Genomic DNA, 18143 nt, shown 5'->3' on the forward strand with positions numbered 1-18143 from the left:
TCAGTGGGTTCTGGACTGTTAAATATTTTGGCTCCTGGAAAAAAGAAAAATGAGGGGTAGGTTGGCCAGTTCTCTGACTCGCTTTCTGTATTGCACTTGTTATATCCCAGCAACGCTCTTATTTCCTTCTCAGTGGAAGAGAAAGCCAACACCCGCCTCCTCCTCGGCATGTGCTTAGATGCTTATGCTCGCTACCTTCTGTCCTCCAAGCAGCCATCGCAGGCACAGAGGATGTATGAAAAAGCTTTGCATATTTCTGAAGAAATACTAGGAGAAAGACACCCACAGGTAAGAGAGGAAAACAGGTTTCAGAATTTCTGGGTGTGGAATGCCTCATTATTGGGGATGTAATCAGCAGGTGGTCCTTGGGATGCCCTCCTCCTCATGCCCCAGTCCATTCATCTCCTGCCACTCCCCCGCCCCCACCTGCTTGTTGAGGAAGGATTTGGGACTGCTGGTCACTGGCTGGGTCTCCCAGAACCTTTTGAGGGAGGATTGGTTCCCACAGCAGAGCAGCCTCTCTAAAAGCAGGTCTGGCCAGGCTCCCAGGTGCTTCTGGGCTTCATAGTACACAGCACAGTATTTCAGAATATTGAATCTGACGTGGAACAGTTTAACTCCTGAGGATCCTCGCCTCCCTTGCCTCACAGGTGAATGACAGGAAACGGCGGGGGAGAGGGAGGAGCACATTAAAAAAAATTTTTAAGACTACTGACAGAATTTAAGCAAAGCATGCTAAGCTTTCGGTTAGAACACTAAACACATGGAATTGAGTTGAAATCACCTCTGGGTCTCTCCTCTATCAGACAACGTTTGTAGAGGTAACAAGTGGATCACTTTGTGAACGCTTGGTATTGCCAACACAATTTTAACTGGACTGGACATGTCTCAAGGTTGGGGTAGATGAGCAGGGCAAGTTATTGGGCTATGAATTACCTTCAGGAAAGGGATTTAGGGCTTAATTATAGAGTCCCCTTAATGGAGAAGAGGAGGACTTGCCTCTCTTAGTACCAACATTAAAAATTTTTTAATGGGAATCTTCCTAAAGTGGATGATATATTTTTTCTATTTTTAAGAAAATATATTTTTATTGATTTCAGAGAGGAAGGGAGAGGGATATAGAAACATCTATGAGAGAAAGTCATCAGTTGGCTTCCTCCTGCACGCCCCCTACTGAGGACTGAGCCCACAACCCGGGCATGTGCCCTAACCAGGAATCCAACCTTGACCTTCTGGTTCATAGGTTGATGCTCAGCCACTGAGCCACACTGGCTGGGCTATCCCTATTTCTTCTTGATGAGTCTCGGTCACCAGTAGGAATGATATTCTACAATGCAGTGGCTGGCTTCTTAAGATTGCTGAACTGCCCTGGGCCCAGTAGCTCTGTTGGTTAGAGCCTCATCCCAGTATGCCAAAGTTTTGGGTTCGATCCCTAGTGACAGCACATAAAATACCAACCAATGAATGTATAAATAACTGGAATAAATAGATGTGTCTCTCTCTCTCTCTCAAATCCATTTTAAAAAAGATTGCTGAACCTTAATGGGATATTATAGCTTCTTTTTGCTATTATTTTTCATTTGTTTCTAATATTAGTTATATTAGTAAATTATATTTATCTTGTTCCTAGTTTCTAGATTTGTGTCATTTTCCAGAGGGTCGAACTAAAGCTGCCCATTATACAGTGTGAATGATAAAGGCACCTGTTTGTTAGTGGCTAATGCTCCTCCCCTTTTGTGGAATGCTAGGACAGATGAAATCTTGAGTATATATTGGAAGGTTATCAGACTCCAAATTAACGTTAAATCTCTGTGGGTGTTTTTTTAATAGAGAAGCTGCCTGTTTGTCTTTCTTGTATAGACCATTGTGCTAATGAGTGACCTGGCTACCACCCTGGATGCACAAGGCCACTTTGATGAGGCCTGTGCCTACGTGCAGAGGGCGTCAGATCTGGCAAGACAAGTAGGACATCCTGAGCTGCACATGGTGCTGAGTAACCTGGCTGCAGTTCTGATGCACAGAGGTAGGGAGCTGTGTGATCTTGACCACTTGATTTCGTTAGGGAGGGAGTTACTGGATTTATAAATCTGTGAAATGGTGTTAAGCAGTGGCAAGGGCAGTGAGGAAGCTCCACAATTAAAAGCTAGTTGAAAAATACAAAAAAGGGTGTATGTTTGGCAGAAATACCATTGTGCTCAATTGACATAACTTCTGTAGTCCTGCACTAGCTTGCTGAACCACATCAATGCAGAGAGAACTTTGCAATGATAGTACCTCAGTTCTGTAGTGCTTTACAGATTTCTAAATGTGTTCACATGTACAACTTAATTTGTTCTTCACTGTGTACTTGTGAAGCTGGTAAGATGGAGTGTCAGTGTCTGTTAGACAGATTGTGGCATAGTACTCAGGGCCTCACCTATAAATTCCCAGAAGCCTGGATGACAGGTCCTTTCTCCCCATGAGTGAAGCCCTGGGTCAGTGGAGTAAGGGCCCCAGGGCTGTACTGGGCGGTAGGAGAACCACAGCATGCACTGGGCTAGAGTTCTCTACCTGTGCCCCCTTACAACTTCTCTGAGCCAGCACCGACCTGCATCATCACTAGTGCTTTCTCTTCAGAATCACTTTAAAAGCATACATTTTTTTCTTATTCTCCCTTCTCTCTGGGTTATTTTAGAACGATATGCACAAGCAAAAGAGATCTACCAGGAAGCACTGAAGCAAGCAAAGCTCAAAAGAGATGAGGTTTCAATACAGCACATCAGGAAAGAATTGGCCGAGCTGTCCAGAAAAAGTAGACCTTTGACTTAATCAAGCTCTGAATCCCCTTTTGTTGTAGGAAATTTCCCAGTATCAGTGGCACCCAAATCAATGGCTTAAATGAGCGATTTTCAACCTGTTTGTTGCGAGAATTTTTAAAACATGCAGTACCCAACTAGTCAGGGGCACTGACCTCTTTTCCCTTAGGTTGTTAAATAAAAAAAATTACAACAGCCAACACAACAGTAGCCATCCAGTGTGAATGAATCAAAATTATACCTATTACTTTGTCAGATTGGCAAAAAATATATTTTTTTGGTGTGCTGCAGAATTTTCATATTTAGTTTATGTGCCACAAGATGGAGTTGAAAATCACTGGCTTAAACCCTTTGTCCTTGATCCCCAAGTGTCCTCAGCTTGGCCTCTGTGCAGGACAGGTTAAACACTGCACCGCCGCTTGTTTTTTACAGGAAAAGCAACTTTCACACCTGACTTTGACTTCTAAAGATGTCAAGTAATTTTTCAGTGTAGCATACTTAGGTGCTCCATGTAGGTCTAATTGTAGATTAAGATTAAGATGGGTCAGTTTCCCCTGGGTGGGTGTATAATTCACACAGGCATCTCTGCCATAAGAACAAATCACGGAGCAGCCACCTGCACCCAGAACCTCACCACAGGGTAGGCCCTACCGCATTCCTGGGGTGCTGACGTGCACCATAGGCCCAGCAGGAGTCGCTGGCCTGGACCCAAGTCCTGGCTTTGGAATGGGGTCTCGGTACCCTCATTTGTAAAGTAAAGGACAAAAGAGATTCTTTCTTGGCCACGGGAGAAGGTATTTGGTCAAATGATCTAAATGAATAGATTGCTGTGTTGAAAGAACTCTATCATTTTTCCTCAGACTAGAAAGTGTATACAGATACTCTTCAACTCATCATGGGGTTATGTCCTGATAAACCCGTCATAAATTGAAAATACCCTAAGTCAAAAACACATTTAATATGCACCAGCCGGGTGGCTCAGTTGGCTGGAGTGTTGTCTCACGTACCCAAGTGTGCGGATTCCATTCCAGGTCAGGGCACATACCTGGGCTGCAGGTTCCATCCCCAGTTGGGGAGCTTTCAGGAGGCAACCAATCGAAGTTTCTCTTTCTGTCTCCCTTCCTCTCTAAAATCAATAAACATATCCTCGGGTGAAGGTTTAAAAACAAGTATTAAATACACCTAACCTAGTAAATAGTTTACCCCGCCAGTTTCTACTGAGTACCTATCACTTTTGCACCTTCGTAAAATTGAAAAATTGTTAAGTCAAACCACTGAAAGTCGGACTGTCTAAATACAAGATGCATAGATGGGTGTTTTACCTTGCAAAGACCTGGTGGCCTCGGGGAAGGCAGTTTTTCTTCGCACCGTGAAGGAACACTTGTTACTGGTATGCCTTTGGGGTTGGGTTATGAGTGGGAATGATAAACTATATTTTTGGTTCCTATGTACATACTGGAAAAACCCTTTCATAATAAATTACTCTACAACAATATTGTACATATGCCGTAATTTTTGAGTTGCTCATAAAAAGTAACTTACTGGAGTTAATAAAAATAAAATACTAAGGTTCAAACCATTAGAGATTTGGCTAAAGCTAGAATTTTGTATTTTGCAGATGTAAGCTTCTTCTCACTTTAAGCTCATCTATTCTTGACCAGCCAGCTAATTCCTTTAGTTAAGTCTTAACTCAGAGATAAAGTGTAGTAAAGCAGACTAGGTTTCAGTGTAGCCCATTCTTATTGATGATTTAAAAAAATTAGTCAACTACTCACCTTCTGCATTGGGAATATTTTTACCTTTTCACAATTGCAGGAGTTACTGGAAGTTAGGTTTTTCACTTCAGGTTTTATTAAGAATTTTTGATCCTCCACAATGATTCAACTCATGGACCTGGTGCTGGAAAAACTAGTTTTCAGAAAGATGGTCGCTTCCTGTGGGTATTCTCATTCTAGAGTGTTCAGGGCATGCTTTTATTTTTTAATGTTTTTTATTGACTTCAGAGAGGAAGAGAGAGGGAGAGAGAAACATCAATGATGAGAGAGAATCACTGATCGGCTGCCTTCTGCATGCCCCCTACTGGGGATCAAGCCTGCAACCTGGGCATGTGCCCTTGAATGGAATCAAACCTGGACCCTTCAGGCTGATGCTCTACCCACTGAGCCAAACCAGCTAGGGCGTGTGTTTAAAATAGGATCACTCAGCATACCAAAATGAAAGCTTATGAAACCTCCCGTTACAAACATGCTCTGGAAGTTGGGCTGTCAGAATACTTCCATGGAGGGTATTAGGAAAATCTGGTGCTGAAAAATCATGCGACATCCGAAAAAGTAGACCTTTGACTTAATCAAGCTCTGAATCCCTTTTTGTTGTAGGAAATTTCCCAGTATCAGTGGCACCCAAATCAATGGCTTTTTCAGCCTGTTTGTTGCGAGAATTTTTAAAACATGTGGTACCCGACTAGTCAGGGGCACTGACCTCTTTTCCCTTAGGTTGTTAAATAAAAAAAGTTACAACAGCCAACACAACAGTAGCCGTCCAGTGTGAATGAATCAAAATTATACCTATTACTTTGTCAGATTGGCAAAAAATACTTCAGAACACTGAGATCTCAGCCTGCAGGGAGCGTCACACCTGGTTTACAGCCAACTTCAAGTCACCGGTCACTCAGTGCTGTGCTGGCCACCTCCAGTCATGCTGAGGCGGACTTCTAGCCTCCAGACTTGCTCCTTAGGTAAGGCATGTGAGAATTCGGAAATCTCTTCTCTGGGTGAAGGCAGATGAAGGAAACACATGCACTGTGACAAGGATGGGGTGAGGGATAGTAGCTGCTCACTGCGGGGGTTAGGTGGGGCTGCAAAATGACAAGTTAGGCTCTGATGTATTCTCAGAAACTATTCTGACTTGGAATAGCTTAAGACCTTCAAGGTCATAGGGAAATACCATCATAATCTCATTTGGGTCAGTTGACAATGTAAATTATTAATGACAGTACCTAAAAAACCAAAAAAACAGAACACTGTTACGTAGAACATTCAGTTATTTTCTCATTCACATTAAATTGTGTAGGATATATTTATAATAAAGTGAAACCAACTTTCCACATAGTAGAAATCTGATCACTAAACCTGACCTAAGGTTTATTTTGAGGACCTCAGGTATACAAGAGTGGAATAGCAACAGGAGTGAAGGCTTTCACTTCAGACAAACAGGAGTTCATGGCCTGTCTTTGTTGCCTATTTAACTATACGGGCAAGGTAGGAACATGTGTCCTTATCTATAAATAGGGTTGGACAGCAGTGCTAAGGGTGATGTGAAGGTCTTAAGGTCTTGATCACACATGAAACGCTTCATTACAAAGAAGGTCGTCAGTGGTTATCAGATCTGCTTTCCTCAGAGGCTTCAGTACTTTTGTAAAAAGTTGAGGTCTACTGAAAAGTCTGTGAAGTGCAGATTTCTACCATCCTGAGACTACTCCCCTTTGTAATAGTGGCATCTCCCCAAGCTGCTCAGCATCTAAATGCGGCAGAAGGATGATGCAATAACTATGCCTAAGTTGTATGAAAAAATCTTAAAAATTCAAAAAGCAATTATTAGGGAAAAACTGACCCTTCAGTACCATAATCAGTTTAAAATTCAGTCTTACGTTATTTGCTCCTTGAGATTCAGAGACGTGAGAACATTCAACGACAAACCCTTGCCCACAGGGAGTCAAGTGGGAGGAAGCACTAGCGCAGAGAGAAGGGAAGGACCGTGTGTTCACCGCTAAGGTCAGTACATGCAGCACAAAGCAATCTAGAAGCCCAAGGTGCTACACAAATCCTGTCTTCTAACTCAGCCGGTAATATACATCGAACTCAGTACAATTATAAGTGTTTCCTTTGAGTCCTGAGAGAGCAAGAGCCTTAAATCACAACCTACTGTGCCTATGGACAGGGCAGTCAAATTTATTTCGGAAGGAAAGCTCTGGTGCTGCATCCAATGCAGCAGAAAAGAACACTCAGGGCAGTTAGATCCCCGGTGCGCACAACAGCGAGGCGCGCCACAAAAAAGCCTTTGAAATGTTAAAAACAACTAGAACACACCCATGCAGTAATATTGCTTCAGTGCTCCTAATTAAAAAAATTTCTAAGCCTGCCTGGAAATTTACAGTATGGCAGAATTTTGTTTCTTCTATCTTGACCTTAACACATTAATATACAGATTTCACAACAGGGTCTGTGTTAAAAATCTAAACATTTCCACAAGATTTTAAATATCACCTGGGAACCTGAATTTAGAGGAAACAATAGGGTAAAAGTACAATGCCCGTGACAGCCAACATTACACGCTGGGCTGTGTGAGGTTGTTTAGAAGGCCGGGGTTAAAAAGATAGACAAGAAGGTTTTAAAAAGTCACCCCCGAAGTTGATGCTCTGATTTCAACACAAGTCCACCAGGTACTACAGTAAAGGGCAACACTGCAAAAAGATCATCTATTTACAGAAGAGTGATTTAAAGACATTATGGTTTTCTTTACAGATGTAAGAATAAGAGTTGTCCACTTTAAAAAAATTCTACATTCCAACCTTCCACTATTATTATAATCCACCGAACTGCTCGTATCAAAGGCAGTTCTCCCCCATTTGACTCTGCAGTTCCATCATTTCTTCCTCATCCGTGGTCCAGGCTCTCCTGAAAAGTCTCTGGGCATAAGTCATGGGAAGGCAGGTTTTTATCTGCAGTTAAAAATAAAACCACCAAAAACTAGAGATCCCTCCTCCACGCATGGTCCCACCCAGATCCCTCTTCTGTGCAGCTCAGTCATCACTGTCCGACAGCGTCTCATACTGCGCTGAGAGCAGCGGGGCCGGCTCTCGCTCCCAGATCCTATTCTGCTGGTGAGGAGTTGCTTGGTTCACAGAGGCGGCGGCGCATGCGATCGGGGTTGGTGGCGTGCTGCTGAGCATCCGCATAGTCAGAGGGTTATAAGGAAACTGAGTTGAGCCTGGCAAAAGAAAAATTAGGTGTTCACTGTCATGAGCATAGTCGCTGTTTTCACAGGATGGAGGCGGCCAGGATTATACTAAAATGATCTTGTAAAACTAAGCAAAAGGAAACCACACAGAGGGCCAAGCTTCCCCACTGGACTATAGCCAGTGATAATGCAGCAGTCTAGAAAGGTCAAAAATGAATACACACGTGAGGTGAGGGTTGCTGAGTCCAGAAATGAAAGCTCAGGCCTGGATTTTAAGTCTAGAACTAGGTGTTTCCAGAGAATATAACAGAACTTCTGGATATGAAACGAAGCTCTAACCAAAGGAGTCTGGTTACTCCCAGAACTTCCTGACTCTCACAGTCAGGGACACAGTTCCCACGGGAGGAGGGGAGAAGTACCCAGGAATTGGCTAGGTCACGGGCAGCAGGATGAGTGTCATCTGCTGGATCACACTGGGCAGCTTTATGAATGTACAAGATGTAGAAGAGGGATACACAAATCTAATGATAGCACTGCTACCTTTTGTCAGTTTCTAAATTATCTTATTGTCCCCAGAAAGTCTCCTACAGATTAAGAACATCTAACAGAAAGCATACCATTTTATTAAGTAATTTCATGAATGGTTTAATAATTCCTTCCCTAAGAGAGATTTGAGGACAATCACTGATCTAGGCAAGTCTTCAAACTAGTACATAAGGACTTCACATCTGGTGTGAGAATTTTAGGAATCAGAGTCTTCAATTATGCTGACAACACCCGTGTGAAATGTACATGTCCTCAGGGGAGGGCACCTTTCAGAGTTTCCCACTGACATCTGTACATTAACACCTAAGGAAAGGGTGGCTTATAATTCTCTGAAACTTAACCCATAGCAAACATCCCAGTTTTGTTTTTAAAAAAGGGTAAGTCTGTTTTCTAAAAGACACCATTATTAAGTCTTTTTAAAAAAGCAGCTTTCAAACGGGCACAAATGCTAGAGAACTATTTTCATCTGTCTGTAGGGACACAGTGCACCTAAAGGAGGGCGAGTGGCTTTTTATTTTTATTTTTTAAATATATATTTTTATTGATTTTTTTTTTTTACAGAGAAGAAGGGAGAGGGATAGAGAGTTAGAAACATCGATGAGAGAGAAACATCGATCAGCTGCCTCCTGCACACTCCCCACCGGGGACGTGCCTGCAACCAAGGTACATGCCCTTGACTAGAATTGAACCTGGGACCCTTCAGTCTGCAGGCCGACGCTCTATCCACTGAGCCAAACCGGTTAGGGCGGGCGAGTGTCTTTTTAAACTGCTCTTTCCATCTCTGACTTGGATACCCTAGTGTTCCCTGTTCCCTAAGAACCCTGGAGGGATGTCGGGGAAAGGCTGCAGGTGAGGCTGCCGGGGGAGTGGCACTTCACATTTAGATAGAGTTAATTCATGCACAACTGAAACCAGACACACTTGCTTTGCAAATGCCAACATAACATAGAAGGGCGGATGGATGAGAAATTTCCGCATAGCTCTTCCTCTGTTCATGGTAATCAGACCCTGTGTTATTGACATTTTTAAGGCTACATGTATTCAATTTCTATTCTGGAAAGAGAGCCTATTGATGACACAGTAATGGAAATATAGTTTTACAAGCAAAGTTTCTTATTTTAGAAATCCTAACCAAGGCATTACTATAAGGACTTTAAGACTCATCTTCTAGCAGGCAGCCCCTCACCTGTAGAAGAGGGCCTGTCCTCCCAGGCCCACCCTGGTGTCTGCCGGTGGTACTCCCCCTCTGAATGCACCGAGGAGACTGAAGAGGGCCGCTCAGCTCCTAAGTAGCTTTGCCCAGGGACAGGAGATTTGGACTTCCTGCTGTTTGACTTGCTGATCAGCTTTGGTTTGCAAACTCCTCCTAAGGGTGAAATAAATTAATTGGTGATTATAGTAATTATGTTCTCAACTTCAAACCTACCAAGCCCTGGCCGTGTGCTTGGCTGGCTGGAGAGGTGTCCTGTGCACCAAAGGTCACAGGTTCGATGTCTGATGGGGGCATGCCCATGTTTTGGGGTCGATCCCTGACCAGAGTGCATGTCAGAGGCAAGCGATCCATGCCCTCCTCCTGCAATCTCCCTTCCTCTCTCTGAAAATTCAATAAAAACATATCCCCGGGGAAGGATTAAATGCTAAAAACAACAACAAAAAACCAAACTAATCCTGCCAAAATGCTGATGGCTATATAATGCTAAGTGAAAAGTTGAGTGGTAGCATGAAGATCCCAGATTGTAGTATCCAATGGTAAAAATATTCAAAAGAAAGCCAGAATATACTTATGGCAACTAAAACAAAAAAGAGGTATGTCCTTATGCCATAAACTTAAAAACATGTAACGAAGAACTAAAACTTGTGGAACATCATTTCTTTCCTGGCCTGGAGCACAGAAACGGCTTAGGAAATCAAAGCAGGTTGACACAACTCTTAAATCCTCACTACCCCTCCCCCACCAACTCAGAAGCATGCAGAAGAGCTATTACACCACCCAAGGAGACGTGTCAAAGGGACAAAAAACGTAGAATGGAACCCCTCCAGGGCACCACTGGACCTCAGCAGAAATTCCCAGGAGTGGGAAGCCCCAGCTGGGCTCCAACATAAAACATTAAAAGAGCTCATAAGAGATCAGAGCCTAGGACTAGGTTGTCAGCATCTTCCTCGCCCATCAGAACCACTTCATCCTGCCCCATGCCCTTCAGGGTACAGAAAAAAAGTGGGTACAAAGCAACTCCTATGCCTCCAACTATCTGGAAAGAAATGCAAGTCCTTGATGATAAGAGAATACATAATAGAACAAGGGGGAGAAGGTGCTTCGTACACTGAAGATAAACTTCAAAATACACGAAGCCAGTTTACAAAAGAAGCTCAGAGAAGAGATAATCCAAGAATGAGGTGAAAAGGCAGGAAACAAAATACCCAAGATGATAAGAGACATAACAAAAAGGGAATTATTAGCACAAAGGAAAAATTTTTCAGAGATACAGGAAAAGCAACAGCAAGAGATCAAGATGATTAAAGTAATTAGAAGGTAACAGATATGGAAGACAAGACTATCTAGCAAGAAGATCATCATGTTTCTGGAATGGAAAGCCTAACAGAGAGAAAATAACTCAGCGGACCACTTATATGAACATTCCTCTGAGTATAAAAATCTACCTGAAAATGCAACGCCCCTCCTGTGGTCAGGAAAATCTAATACAAAATGATGAATACTAACACATGCTGATAGTTAATTGAAATTGAGGAAAAAAAGGACTCTTCAGGCAGAAAAATTGTCACCTGCTAAAGAGGGCCAAGGTTGGGGGGCACATCTGGCCTTATTTCTTATATAACAATGAATGTCAGAAAAAAATAAGTCTATAGGATGTTTGGAGAAAAGTATGTGTTGAGAATATTATAACCTGCCCTAACCGGTTTGGCTCAGTGGATAGAGCGTCGGCCTGCGGACTCAAGGGTCCCGGGTTCGATTCTGGTCAAGGGCATGTACCTTGGTTGCGGGCACAACCCCAGTAGGGAGTGTGCAAGAGGCAGCTGATCGATGTTTCTAACTCTCTATCCCTCTCCCTTCCTCTCTGTAAAAAAATCAATAAAATATATATATTTTTAAAAAGAGTATTATAACCTGCCAAGCTGTCATTTCACAGATAAAGGCAACAAAGAGATATTCTCTAGCATGGAATTTCTTGGATGATAGCATCCTCTTTGAGAAAATGGAGTGTGAAAACCTCACCTAAAGAAATGCCGTTAAAAATGGATGATACAACCAGGGTAATTATAATTGTGTAATAGTCACCAATGTTATAACCTTAAAATACACACTGAATGAATGAAAATCAAAGGTAAGAGCAGGAAGGGGAAGACAAAGCTCATCTTTCAGAGCAGGAAGTGAACCCCCATTGTCCTAAAATTAATATACTTAGGTAAAAACAATAAAAACCTCTAATCTCTAATCTTTTTCTTAACCTTAGTAAGATCTTTTCCTTGACAATAACAGAAAAATAAACCTGAACTAAACCTGAAATAATGCTGACCTTCAGGTAATTTTTTAAGAATAAGAGAAATTCTCAAAAGATTAAGAAAAAAAGTTACGGCTCAGTCGGTGTGGCTCAGTGGTTGACTGTTGACCTATGAACCAGGAGATCATGGTTTAATTCCCGGTCAGGGCGCATGCCCAGAGGCAGCCGGTCAATGATTCTCTCTCATCATTGATGTTTCTCTCTCTCCCTCTCCCTTCCTCTCTAAAATAAAAATATATTTTAAAAAAGGTACAAACAAACATTAAAAGCTGAGTGTCACTCGTTTGTGTGTGCTTGCTTTAATAGGATGTACACGATGATTTCATTTTTTCCCTTTTATGTGTGTCCATCCAGTGACATGTCCGCAATGATGCTCATTCCTCAAAGAACACTAGCTTTCTGGGTAATGTAATCTCTAAAGGTTGTTTTTTTTTCCTTCTTACTTTTTTCTATGGTATAAAATTCTTTTATGATAAACTATCATTTTTATTACAATAGTAAGTCACTTTTGTTCAAAAGCAGAATATGAAATTGCACTTGTGTTATAACTATAATGTATGTACACAGATAAGGACTAGATGCAAACAAAAGTAAAAACAGCTATGCTGGAGGGTGACATTCTGGGAAAAATTTTGTCTTTATTTTTGTTCATGTGACTAAAATGTCTGAGCAGGATAAAAAATTATTTTAAGTAACTAAAACCCTCAGAGGTTATTCTGCACATGTAAATGAAATCTCTTAGTGATGCATTAGAACTTGGGGGGAATAAATTGGCTTTTCCTTGGGAAAGAAAGAGAAGGGCACTAAAATGCAAACCTTACCTGAATGAGGCGATGGGTCCCCTTCTTCTCTCCGCATCTCCCCACTGGTCACAACTGAGGTGCTGGCACCACCGGGCACCACTCCCACAGGCTGGGACATGACAACACCATGGTCCTCAACCTTGTCATCAAAGCTTCCCATGAGAGCCTTCCTGATAATATCTTCTAGACCAAGATTACTGGCAGGATCAGCGAAAGAATGACCCCTAGAGCTAATTGAGCCTGAAAGAGACACACACAACATTCTACTTATTTCTGAGATCCATCGGGAAACAGAAATGAACAGACTACACACAGTCCTTCAGTTCACTGAGTACACCACTAAGAGCCCACACAAAGACCATCTAAATCCACCAATAACTCAAGGAAATGTGTTTTTCTTGGCTAAATGACTGTCACCCACTTGTGCTTAAGTTACTAAGACAGTTTTCTTCTCTTTTGTTTCCTAGATTCTGTGCTGTTCTTTAATCGTTTTCTCTTTGTTCACTTATCTTTTCAACATGTATTTATTGAATCTCAATTCACTGTTTATTGCTATCTCCTTGATTAAATTACGAGCGGTTAATCATTTTTGTTAGTGAAGTAGTCCCCTAGGATGCAGTCCGTACTCCATACATATTTGTTGGATTGACTGCTATCATACCAATTTCATTGCAAATAATCTTACCTGAGGTAGTGACTGCTGGCAGGTTAAAGATCTCAGTTCCTGGCTGAGCAGCTGCTGTATTTAAATAAACATTCAAGTTAATTGAAATATGATAATCATGTACATCAAAAAATGATAGTCTCAAAAAAAATCCCACAATAAAATTGACTGTTTTCTTTTCCATGATCTCAACTTTATTTTTCACCCATTAATATAAAGTGAAAGAAATAATCTTTTTAAAGAAAGGAAATCAGGAAAATTTGGGGTGAGGTAGGAAAATCAAACAGGACCAATACAACACAGCAGAAGGAAAGAGACTGCACTGCTAGAGAAACACCAGCAGGAGAGGCGCTATCAGAATCGGAGTCCAGGCTTGCTGGAGAAGGAAGTGTGGCTTAGACGACTCTTGCAGATGGATGTCAACAAGCTTGAGGCAGCCTGAGATGAGATCCAGGCAAAGGCAGCTTAATGAGTAGTATGAAAAGGACGCTGTGTTTCCCTACCATGGTTAACTGGAAACTTTGTCAATTACCAGGATCAGACACACATTCTGCCTGGTGATTCTTTTCATTCCTGCTAACTACAATCTCTAATTTGTATAGTTTGAATGACAACAGCTGGGACAACCTGGGAACTACCTATAAAAAGCACTGTGCCAGAAACAAGGAATTTGGTAACATAAATGGTGTTTTTCATCATGTCCCCCAACTTCATGTAAACAACTGCAAAAAGAAAGGAGAATGTAAGAAGTGGGTGGCTAAACAAATGGTGTCCCGGAGAAGATTCTGGATGAGACCTTAGGAGGATGGATTCTTTCCAAGAGATGAAACCTATCTGTGAAGATGGGGGCAGGAAGGGTGCATGTGCCTAGAAATAAACTCGTCATCAGAGAGCTTTAAACTGGCAAGAGGGGAGACCTATCTTCAGAAAGAACTATAAGACAATAACTGAGGACAGTCAATTTACTAATGAGCCAGGTAAACACTCAACCTGAAATAACAAAGTGATAATAAATACGCCTTTGTAGTTTTCACAAAAGTTTGTGAAACAGGACTCATTCATTCATTTTACAAGCATTTACTGAGCAATTATTTGATTGAATCATTAAAAAATCACCTTATTGATCAAAAATGGTCAGGTGAAAACAATTTCATGTCCTGTAGCCAGTGGCAATACTGTAGGATACTGGACATAAAAGGCACTTCTTTTACCTACTGAGCTTCCAGTTCAGTGAGAATCACGTGGGTAGCTTAGTAAAAGCACCAATTTCCTTCCTAGGCTTCTGTTATTCACATAGTGAAGGAGCAACCAGGAAGTTGTGATGGATACAATATGAAAGTTTGGACCTCCGACTTAAAACTGCTGATCTTTCTCAGTGATACTTCTTGGTCAGAACTGAATGTGCCTTGGAGTCCCATGAGGCTCCTGGCTCCTCAGTACCAGCGATTTTCAACTGGTGTGCCACTGCGGGACTTTCTAAAACATGCAACACCTGACTATTAGGGCACTGACTTCTTTTCCCTTACATTGTCAAATAAAAAATGACGACAGCCAACACAACAATAGCTGTTTGGTAGGAATGAATCAAAATCATACCTATTTTTTTTTTTTTTGTCAGATTGGCAAAAAGTATTTTTTGGTGTGCCATAGAATTTTAATTAGTTTATGTGTGTCATGAGATCAAAAAAGCTGAAAATCGCTGCTTAATATAATTCCTTAATTGTCCCGTTCCACAATCAAACTGAGTTCTTGCAATAAAACAAAAATAACAATCCATACTTAAGCAATTTTGTTAGTTCTGTGGCCTTAACACATTAATACGTTTTATCTTCCATACTTGTTTCATTATACATTTTCAGAAAGTGGAGACCATCTGTCATTTCAAAAGCACTCAACGTAGTAGCTCAATAAGTAGTTAAATTAATGAATGAGAGAGCTACTCCTAAGGACAGTGGAAAACTTAAGGGAAGAAAACTATAAAGTGGACTTCTTTAATTCATATGGGGCATTTTCCTGTCGAGCACTCCTTTCCCACTGAAACACACACAAAGCCTGGAGAGGATGAGTGCAAACCATACACACATGAAACAATGCTTGGCTACGCTAAGCCCGTATGTCTCCACGCTCCGACAGACTCATGGCTGGGTTCTGAGAGTCAGAAAACAAGGGCACTATATTTTTGCTGGTGACATTTGAGGAGCTGAAAATAACAGATGAAATGACTAAAGCTTGAAGACAGATTAATGTAATTATACTATTTTTTAAAAAGGAAAAAAGATACCTGTAAGCTGGTAGCAATCCTGGTCAACATTCTAAAAACATTGATCTTTTAGATGATTTTTTGCCACTTAAGATAATCTGCTAATTAAGAGCCAGGGTAAGTTCACAAATAATAAGTGGCAATGAGCTCATCCTTTTCCCCTTGGACATTCAGCCTTTACTAGTCACCAACTGTCACAGATGCAAACACACATCCACCTGGCAGTTTACTGTTCATACCCACAATTTCTTTTAAGAGTCAGGAGACTAGATCCTAGATCAGAGAAAAAAAGGAGACTGTGGTATACACAGAGTTCTGCAAGACATTCGACAAAGTTTCTATGTCACTGGATATACTTGAGGGAAAGTGGATAAGTAAGACTGAGTGATAGTATAAGGGAGTGTGCCAAACAACACAGTGTGAGGACGGTCCTGACTAATGATGCTTATCGACCCAGAGGAAAGGTTTGGGTGCCAGAGCTGTATCCTAGTGGATGTTTGCCAACGATCTCGGTAATCCTATATAATAATCCTATATAATAAAAGGGTAATTTGCAAAGTGACCCTAACGGCAGAACGACCACTCGACCAGTCACTATGAGGCACACTGACCACCTCTCAGTCCCTTTCCCCGGCCGTCAGGCTCCGATCACCCGATGGCAAATGGGGAACCAGCGGTGGGTGGCGGGGGATGTGGGCGGTGCCAGGCCAAGGCCCCCACCCTGCTGGTCGCACCTCACACAGAGGGTGACTTGGGGCAGGGGCGGGGCCAGCGAGCAGGTGGGAACAGCCAACCTCTCGGTCCCTCCCCTGGCCAGCAGGCTCTGATTGCCTGATGGTGAACAGGAAACCAGGGGTGGGTGGCGGGGGGCGGGGCATAGGGGGGGGGTGCTGGCTGCTGGCAGCTGGGGAAGATGGCCCTGATCACAGGCCAGGCCTAGGGACTGTACCCGTGTACAAATTTCATGTGCTGGGCCTCTAGTGATGCTATAAGTACAGAACTAAGTGGGACCCACAGCCCCATTCCTTCCTTACTGATTATGTAACTTGCACCAGTTAATAAACCTCTGAGTCCCAGTTTTCTCAACTACAAAGTGGAGATAATATGTAGTAGCATGTAAGGTTGTTGAGAGGATTAAGTTAGTATGTATACATACATACAACATACACAGGTACATACATGCTTAGCGCAGTGTCAAGAGCATCTACCATTATTATTGATGTGATTGTATTCCTAGCTGGTGAGTTTATCAGATCTGCAGATGGATGCCGAATGACTGGATTGAGGTCCAGAAAAAGCCAGAATGAAGAAAGCACAGATTGCATCACCCTGTACTTGGAGCCAGTTAACTGCACAAGGACAGCAAGGGGCAGGTGTGAACCAAGAGCAGCACATCAAGGGACCTTGATATTTATATCGATACTAAGTGCGCTATAACTTCACAGTACACAGGTTGCTAAAAACCCTAATACAATCTTAGACTCTCTTAATAATGAGGACTCTCCGAGAACCTACTGAAAGGCTAAGCGAGAGAAAAGGTCTCAGTGGAGAGCCACTGAGATGGGATGAATACTCAGCACAGGCCGTGTGAGGAACCACTGTGGATATTGACAGCGATGAGAATACTCAAAGGACATGACCTGTCTTCAAGTAGCTGAAGAGAGGTCAGGTAGAGACCAGTGGGCAAGAAACTATGGAATGCTAACCCAGCCCCAAATCAGAAAAAAGTTTCCTAGAATCAGCACTTATTAAAAGAGAAAATGGGTAGCTTCAGGATGCAGTAAGTTCTTGCTCCCTAATAGAAAAATCTTCATTCACTGGCAGACATTTGAGAAGGAACTTTAGATACATGCCTATAAGAGCCTAAACACAAGAATTACACAAGAGGCAACATTGGAGATATCATTATCAATGCATGCTTTATTGGGGGTTTATGAAAGAAATCCCACTTACCCATATCAGAGTCACCTCCACCAGAGGAGTTCAACTTACGAAAAATCTCCTGCTTCTTTGATTTAACCATGGGTGACGTGTTTTCAAGCTTGGTGAAGAATGAAGGCAAATAGCTTATACTCCCGGGTGAGCGGGAATCATTCCTGTTGGGAACACAGTTGTCTATTATTATCATGAACTCCTAACCTGGGGGACTTTCCTATCAATGATAACAACAGCGTATTTGGGAGAACTACTACCTCCCTGTCTGGTGTGTGGTTGGTTACAACCCTAACGAGCAACATGTGACCACAAGCCAGTTAGTACATCAGATTTGAGGACACAAAGATGAAATCATAAAATGAGGACTGGAATGGAGATCATCCAAAACAAGGATTCTTAACAAAGAATGAATAAGCAGCAAACATTAACAGAAAAACGAAGAACCAGTTCACGACGCTGTATGCATAACAGCACAAACACTGACAAGTTTAGGTACCACATGAACTGTAAACTATTTTACTAGCAGAATTACTCTAAAGTACAATAAAATGATAATAAGTAGCACACTTGCCTATAAAATAGTAAGAGTTCAGACCTGAGCAATCAACATTGGACCTGAACAGAGTAACTACCTGTAGAAATTGCTGCGACTATTTCAGAGCTTCC

General features: G+C 42.0%; 2 protein-coding genes across 14 annotated transcripts in view; one reads left to right on the top strand and one right to left on the bottom strand.

Moving 5' to 3' along the window:
* TTC19 (tetratricopeptide repeat domain 19) overlaps positions 1-4295 on the top strand; it is a 29068-nt gene extending 24773 nt beyond the window's left edge. For both annotated transcript variants that reach the window (XM_070393248.1, XM_070393250.1), the window contains 3 exons: positions 134-288; positions 1861-2023; positions 2675-4295. In XM_070393248.1, coding sequence (XP_070249349.1) covers positions 134-288; positions 1861-2023; positions 2675-2808 — 452 coding nt within the window. In that variant the 3' untranslated portion in view covers positions 2809-4295. The remainder of the gene's footprint in view (positions 1-133; positions 289-1860; positions 2024-2674) is intronic.
* A 2431-nt stretch (positions 4296-6726) lies between these two features.
* Positions 6727-18143, bottom strand: part of NCOR1 (nuclear receptor corepressor 1) — a 248269-nt gene continuing 236852 nt past the window's right edge. For 10 of the 12 annotated variants that reach the window (XM_070393236.1, XM_070393244.1, XM_070393247.1 and 7 more), the window contains 5 exons: positions 17496-17638; positions 13304-13357; positions 12637-12858; positions 9484-9663; positions 6727-7781 (listed from right to left, as the gene is read on the bottom strand). In XM_070393236.1, coding sequence (XP_070249337.1) covers positions 7594-7781; positions 9484-9663; positions 12637-12858; positions 13304-13357; positions 17496-17638 — 787 coding nt within the window. In that variant the 3' untranslated portion in view covers positions 6727-7593. The remainder of the gene's footprint in view (positions 7782-9483; positions 9664-12636; positions 12859-13303; positions 13358-17495; positions 17639-18143) is intronic. The other 2 variants (XM_070393242.1, XM_070393245.1) reach the window with 2 other exon arrangements.

Source organism: Myotis yumanensis, unplaced genomic scaffold (genome assembly GCF_028538775.1).
Source record: "Myotis yumanensis isolate MYYU_CA2020_CCGP unplaced genomic scaffold, mMyoYum1.0.hap1 SCAF_16, whole genome shotgun sequence".
NCBI lineage: Eukaryota > Metazoa > Chordata > Mammalia > Chiroptera > Vespertilionidae > Myotis > Myotis yumanensis.